Source organism: Bactrocera neohumeralis, chromosome 5, assembly GCF_024586455.1.
Source record: "Bactrocera neohumeralis isolate Rockhampton chromosome 5, APGP_CSIRO_Bneo_wtdbg2-racon-allhic-juicebox.fasta_v2, whole genome shotgun sequence".
Lineage (NCBI taxonomy): Eukaryota > Metazoa > Arthropoda > Insecta > Diptera > Tephritidae > Bactrocera > Bactrocera neohumeralis.
In genome coordinates this window covers 69,245,042-69,252,772 of record NC_065922.1, presented here as the reverse complement: position 1 = coordinate 69,252,772, position 7,731 = coordinate 69,245,042, and the positions used below count along the sequence as shown (strand labels likewise).

Here is a 7,731-nt window from a genome sequence, read left to right as displayed (position 1 = left end):
TGAATAAATGGTAATTAGAATAACTTTTCAATCGCTTTTACATTTTCTTTGTAGTATATTATAAAATTTGGTTCTTATAATATATAAAAAGCAAATTGTTAATAACTTTAACACCAGCCTGCCATGGCAACGAGTAACACTGAACATACCGCGCAGTTTTGAAGCAAAATACTGCACTGAACACAACTGAACAGCTGTGCATGGAAAAAAAAAACACCAGCGAATTCTTTCAAATGAATATCATGTGTTATTTAAATCAATAAAAGGAAGTTCAACGTTTTTGCAATGGAGTAAAGCGAGCTTAAATAATACAAAAATCCTAATACTCGACAAATTAACGTGTATTTAAAGCAAAATTTCCGGCCAGTACATAATTTAGCTAAAGGACGTTATTTCAAAAGTCTGCTATAGCATGCTTTGCAAAAAGGACATTGAAATTTGTATAGTGGTATAAACAGTGGGGTTGCTTTGAATACGTAAATTCGAAGTGGTATAACAGATTTTTTTACACAAATTAAAGAATAGGCAAATAAATGTATATGTCAAAACAAGCTGAATAAACGTAACTTTTGCCTCTCTTTTTTAAAAGAAAACAAAATACTTAATATTAAAAAATTATTTCGTTTGCAAGCAAATTTAACAAGGTTTCTTTATATTACAACCCTGTGTAAGGCATGCGACTTTAGTATATATCGCTAACTAAACATACCCAGCACAGCGGCCTTTTCATATGATGAGCTGAATTCGTGCAAGAAAGTTCGTTAGCAAATATTATGTTGTTTTGCTGTGCATATAAATTAAATAGTGCTAGTGAATTTACTAAATAACAGCTAGTTTCAAAAGCATCAAAAGACTGCTACAAAACTTTTTAGATAGTGGTGTTTGTATTTTCTTACTTGTATTAACAAGGTATGGAAATTGTTGAATCAACAACAGAGGGTAGCAAAAAACATATGAACGAAACGTTAACAGCGGCGTCAATGGCAGACAGCAGCGGCAATAGTAGTTTGACCGGTAGCGCTGGTAGCAGCGCTGCTAATAGTTCTCTGGCTGTTACAACAACAGCGGAAACTAGAACAAAGGATACAAATACAGCAACAAATTTAACAAATTCAACTGAAAGCAATGCTAGCAAGGATATTGATATGGATATAGAAGAGATACCATTGAAGTCCACAGCAACAACAGATTACACCAAAGCCGATGAACAATGCCAACAACAGTCGGCAAAGTTGTTATCAACACATAAGGCGGGAATGGTTACACATTTGGATGTTGATATACCCATTATATCATTGTCTGATGGTGAAGATGCTGTGGGCTCACATCAACCAACTACTTTGCAAAAAGCTAGCCGCAAACGTAGTAGTGTCGGCGCTGCTACAGCAGAAGACGACCAGTCATTCCGATTGAAACGACGTAAAATTAAAGTGGCCGGTGCGCCAAAAATGCCCTTGACTGGTAAGTATGTGTATTTGTATTTAAAATAATGTTCTTCAAGATAATGTACGGGGTAAGCTACTATGTGAAAAATATTATTTTTTATCGCAGATTTACGTTGCGCACGTTAACATGGGTGATAAATATTATATATGTATATATTCCGATTTCTGTTAACATACATATGCATAACCCGCCAGCATGTTGTCTAACAGTTTTTTTTTATTCTTGTTAGGTTATGTACGTTACATGAATGATCGACGCGAGATGCTGCGTAAGGAACTGCCCTCCAAAACAGCGATTGAGCACACCAAAATTATCGGCGAAGAGTGGCAAAAGATGACGGAGGACAAAAAAGCGCCATATATGAAAGCAGCAGAAATTGATAAGCAACGGTGAGTGGGTTAAGTAACTGTGTTTGCTATGTTGGTACGCTATGTATGAAAGCGAGCAGCAACTTTGGACTAGTTGACTTAAATACAGAAATTCGAATGCTTTTTTTAATTTACTGTTCGCATACACACACGTATCATATTTACATATGCATATGAGTACATGTAGTCGGTAAATCAATACATGTATCAATGATTATCACGTACAATGAAACCTTTTGCGCTCAGCTGATATTAAGGCAGTGCAAACTTACATATATTGCTCAGCAGCTTTGTATATCAAATTTGTTAAGGGATTTTCGTGCTATATATCGTTTTCAGTACGAATGCTTATATTCTCTTGAGCTTCCGTATGGCAAACATATTTATGCACACATTCATGAAAGCACACTTTTTACTAGGTATTTGTATAAATTATGTATCTATCAAGAGACTTACCTCCATTTAAGTAAACTACATGTGCATATGCATATATTTGTTTAAGTATGTCATTTTTCTATACATATTTCTGAATCAATGTTTGTAAGTTTGAAAATTGCTATATACCAGATATGCCTCTTAATTACTGGTTAAGCGAGTTTAACTGTTTTTAATTGGAAATTAGGTCATTTTCTGTGCTTCCTAGCAGTAATTTATAAAATTAAGTTGCTACAAGAAATGTAATTGCTTATATGAGTGCTATTTACAGACATGCAATATGCATTATTTATATACATATGTACATTTAATACATATATATTTAAGTACTATTAATCGGTAATTGTGATTCATAAAAATCTCGGCATACCAGACCCGCATACACACATAACATTCATTTCAGGTAAATACTTATGTATGTGTATATGTAAATAGAAATATATGTGTTGGTTTGTGGATGTTTAAAATATTAATAAAAACGGCGATCTTAAAAAAAAATTAACAAATCTTGATACAAATTGCATCTATAGCAACATAACTTTAATTTGTTTCAAGAAAAATATTTATGTTAACCCAACATTTTGTTTTTTTGCTTTCAGCTACCTCGCCGAATTGCACACTTTCCTCAAAGAGCGTCCCGATGTGCTGGCCTGCGAGCTGGCCAAAGACAAGCAAATACGCAAAAGTCCCGGCGAGGCTGGCAAGACAGTCTTAAAGGAGAAATCACAGTCTGTAGGCAATATAAAATCGCCAAATAAGGAAGCTAACGCCAACACAGCCGGCAGTAAAGATAAATCACGCCGCAGTTCGGAAAAAGACAATTCACCGCCAGCATTGCCACCACCAGCGACAACATTGGATAATAAGCCACGACGTAAGCGCACACCGACACCACCCACAGCAGGCGATACACACAATAGTCAAAGCAAAAACAGTACATCACACACTAACAACAACAACAATCACAATTCCACATCAAGTAGTAATCACAATAGCAATTCAACCAGTACCACAACACCAATAAGCACTAATACAGCCAATTCACTCGCAGCCGCAACAGCCGTGCCCGGCGAAATACCGATATTCACCAATGAATTTCTGGAGCACAATAAAGTTTTCGATATGGAATTACGTACGCTACGCAAATCGAAAGCAGATTTGGAACAACAAAATGCTGTATTGGAGAAACATGTGGAGAATATGAAATTCGGTGTGGAAAAAATGACTAACGAGAATGACGAATTGGCGGAAAAGAATCGTTTACTCGAATTATATTTGGATAAATTGAAGGCAAAGTTAGCGCATGCGCTCTCTGGTTTGGCCATACCAACACAGCCGAACGGTGCCACAATGGATAACATCGAGAAATATATGACTGATCTCTATAAGATGGCTACAACAAATACGCATGGACCGGCGAGTCTCAATAAAGCGAAGGATATTATAAGAAAATTAGATTTACAGATAAATTTGTAACTTAGTTTAAATTCTCAGTAATCGGTATTAGTTGTTGATATATTTCCACTATGTAAGAGTTAGGTTAGGTCATTTAATTAACTTTAGTGTAACATTAAGTCCTATGAGTAATTAGCTTTAAGACACTATTCTGTAGCTACGCTGATGGATAGAATATTTAAAGTATGCATTCCAATCTCTTTGAAACGAACTCAATTTGAATATTTGGAGAAAGTAAGTCATCTTGTTTTTTGGTGTTGTAACCTTAACAAAACAATATAGAAACATATTTATTTTTTGTTTCTCCTTTCATTTATCACTTTATTTTTTCTTTTAATTGTACCTATGTTATTTTACACTAAGTTCTTCTTTTGCAAAGTAAGTTATGCTGAAATAATATTTAAGTCATATTTAAGGCCATATATCCAATAAAAGAAATTAGTTATTAAATATAGTATCAGAAAACCATAAAAATCTGTCGATAATACATATCTTTAGGTTATTGAAGCTTCAAGTTGTTACTAAAGAAAAAATGTATACTATACATACTGTCTGAATGGTGTCGCAAAATATCATTCTCAGATTTTAGCATAAAATAAAATATTTACCACGCTGCATTCATTGTTGCACTACAACAAACACAAATAGTTTTGGAAAATAATTAAAAATTTACCAATAATACTTTTGCTGCCATCTGTAATGAAAAATAATTTTAAAATATACACATGTACTGTAATTAAAAAAAATTTTTTTCGTACAACCTCAAGTGCTATGTTCCTTCCAAACAATTACAGTCTAGTATTTACAGCTTCCTTGCTAATAAAATAGTTTTAAACTCGCATTTTTTAATTATAAACATACATACATAAATAGTTTGGCTGAGTTGTGTCTTCAACTACAACTAATGAATCGCTTTTTTATTTAATTTTGTTTAATTTTAAGCGCTTAAATTGTTGCAAAGAGTTACAAGAAAGTAAAAGTAAAGTTGTAAATATACATAAGTACATAAATACCAAAACAGTAATTTTTTTCCTTACAGCCAAATCAAGTCAAATTGTTAATCAAAATTTACTTTTCTTACTATGTGTAAGAGCTATCGTAGTTATCGATTTCTTCCGCTCATGATTCATTTATCGATTTAAGTTTTGTCAAAAACGCATAAATTAAAATACATACTTGTACATATTAATTAGATTTTGTTAAGTTTCTGTTTACAACATATTAATTTTTTCTTTAAATTCGAAGTAATGTTTGTTGAAAAATTTAAATTTTACAATACTTGTAATAAAAATTGAAAATATATTTTAAATTGAAAAGTTCTAGTATTTTAAGTTATTATTAATTTCTTTCAATAATAAGGAATAATAAACCTTTGTTCTAATTTTGAAATATATGTATATTGAAAATTCTTTTATAATTGTTTTCAAATATTTTAACACATTCATATTCACACTGCATTTAAATGAATAAAATTTAATTTAAGCAATAATGAATTTGGAAAAATTTAGTTCAATAAGCAATGGAAATCAATTTTTGTTACTTATTGTTAATTCGGTGTTAAATAAATTCAGAAACAAGTACCATGCCTAGATATTATTTCAGGAATGTTTTTTGCCGCTACAACAATAACAACAACAATCCAAGAACTGGGGGTTGAAACGTGCCTAATTACAGATTGAAGTGATTCCTTCCAATACCTGAACTTGGTTGTTTTTATTTTGGCTGCATTTGTTCAATCTATTCCATATAAGCCGATATTAGCTCTGTGAGTAAATGGTATTTTCCCAAAATGCGTTCATAAATATGAAAATAATCGTGATACGCGTTCAATTGGGAGAACATATTGAATTAGAAAAAGAAACCCCAGTATATGAGGCATTATTGAGTAATCGCAAGAACAAAAGTAATGGAACATTTACTCCAGGTTATGCGTGAAATACAGTGCATCGCAAGTTAGTCAGTTTGTTACCCAAACGTTGCACAGCGGCCGTATAGTCATGGCACGTGCGACATCATTATTAACTTGAGGCATCGCAAAGCAGCTTCCACCCCTGGCAAAGAGTTTTCAAGCGTTTGGGTGCAGAGATTGAACACTGATGAGTAGTGCTTGCTCCGCGAACTATACAAAGTGTTGTTGTTTTGCAAATGCATATGTATGTATATGTTTGTATGCACATCCAACATCCCTCATATCAATTCCACTTTCCTTTAGCGCCTCCCCTATATCATTAATTTCTTGGTTAGGAAATCTGCGATTATGTCCGAGGTGTTGCTGCTACTAATCTGTGACATTCTGACGCGCCACTGGGTATGTCAAGCGCAAACTATGCTTCTCTAACCTCTACCGCATTACGAAAAAGCATTTGTTGTGTGTCCTAACCATACTGCCAGTACATTTAGTTGTCCGACTTTGTCTTTTCCACGATCAATTTACTGCACTGTGCGGCGCGTTTTGTGAGGGTGACATTACTGCATTAATGCAATTATTGCATTTTATGGCAAATAATAATCAAATATTCTTGTGTGGTTGATAATATTTTGTGTTCATAAAGCAGAATTAACTCAAAATATTCGTTATGTGTGCATATGTACATATGTATGTACATATGTACATATGTATTTTAAATTCTGCACTATTGTTTTTGCATGCCGGGTGATGACTTTACAACGTCAACTTACTTGCATGGAAGGATATTTAAATTTCAGGCTAATGTTAATGTCTATATTAATATTGGCTCACAATTACAATTATATAGTATGTTTTGGTCAAAACACTGTTTAATATTCTACTAAGAGCGCTTTTTTTTAAATTCTCATACCACCGTTTAAACTTGTCAATAAAAAGCTGATGTACTTCATATTTCGATAAATCGATAACAGCTTTAAAAAACGATTGTGGTTTTTCTTCTTCTGGTTTTAATTAATTTCCTTGTACGATATAGTAAATGTATAAATAAATATGTATGTAAATTAATGCATAAATCAATATACATACATATAAATTAAATATTAAAGCAAAATAATTTACTTCTGCTTATTTTTCCTTTTCAACGTGCTAAAACTTTCTTACTAAAAGCTTCTTCCACTATAAATTAACGTAATCCACTAACTTAAATTCAAACACTTCATATCCGGCGCCGTCCCAACACAACTTTACGCACAAATGTGTTGTAAGTCCCGGCTAAGCATTTCACCATACACTCAAAAGCTCCAATGTGGTGAATAAAAGCATTGCTTGTATATTATATGTAATATACACACAAGCGGGCGCTTCAAATGTTTATCTGTTTCCACCCACGCATTTTAACAGCTACAGCCTTTTAGCATACAACTTGCTTTATGCTGCTCTTCGCGCGCAGATTCACCGGTTACCGGTCGTATCAACGCTCCCACTTCACCAGCCACCCAACAGCCAATTAACATCCACACAATCCACCACCACCGTCTGCTGAGCACGCGTGTGTGTATGTTGTGTGCTTATTTCGTTTGTATTTCGTGGTAACTTCAGCAACGCAACGGTTACCATTCACTTTGCCAACGCTGAGAGTTTCAGTGACGAGTTGATGTTGGAGAACAACGTGTGTGCTAGAAAATTTAGTGCGTCGGATGTGTAAAACGGTCTATATACGCGTGTGTTGCTCACTACAAAAGTGTTTCTTTTAGTATTTTGCGGATTCTATTAGTGTACGGAAGTTGAAAATTTATTGTGCGAGCGCGGATGCGGATATGTGTGAAAAGTTCTAGAGCTGGGGATATGAAGTGAAGCTGCTGTGAAAATATCGTTGCGTTGCGTGTACTAATCGTTGTTACATTCGTGCGGTCGGTTGTCGTTTCATTCGCGTTTCGTCGCAGTGGCTTTTTTGCTGATTTAAATTTGCATAATTTAAAGAAATTTGTGGCTAATAAATTGTAATTTGTTGCTCCGTATCGTATAGCGCTTATTGGTAAGCATTAGTTATAGTAAAATGCAAGCAAAATGTGTGTATGTGTAAATGTAAAGCCGAAAAGATTATCAAATAGTTGAAAA

At 33.8% G+C, this 7,731-nt stretch overlaps 1 protein-coding gene across 1 annotated transcript; it reads left to right on the top strand.

Moving 5' to 3' along the window:
* The first annotated feature begins 699 nt into the window (after positions 1–699).
* On the top strand, positions 700–4,576 carry LOC126758699 (high mobility group protein 20A). Its single transcript, XM_050473056.1, has 3 exons — positions 700–1,461; positions 1,676–1,835; positions 2,849–4,576. The coding sequence occupies exons 1-3, from the start codon at positions 912–914 to the stop codon at positions 3,723–3,725; spliced, it is 1,587 nt and encodes a 528-aa protein (XP_050329013.1). The 5' UTR covers positions 700–911; the 3' UTR covers positions 3,726–4,576.
* Positions 4,577–7,731: the final 3,155 nt, after the last annotated feature.

Coding starts and splice junctions, on each gene's coding strand:
- LOC126758699 (XM_050473056.1), top strand. CDS start 912: ATGGAAATTGTTGAATCAACAACAGAGGGTAGCAAAAAACATATGAAC. Junction 1,462..1,675: donor GCCAAAAATGCCCTTGACTG/GTAAGTATGTGT, acceptor TATTCTTGTTAG/GTTATGTACGTTACATGAAT. Junction 1,836..2,848: donor GCAGAAATTGATAAGCAACG/GTGAGTGGGTTA, acceptor TTTTGCTTTCAG/CTACCTCGCCGAATTGCACA.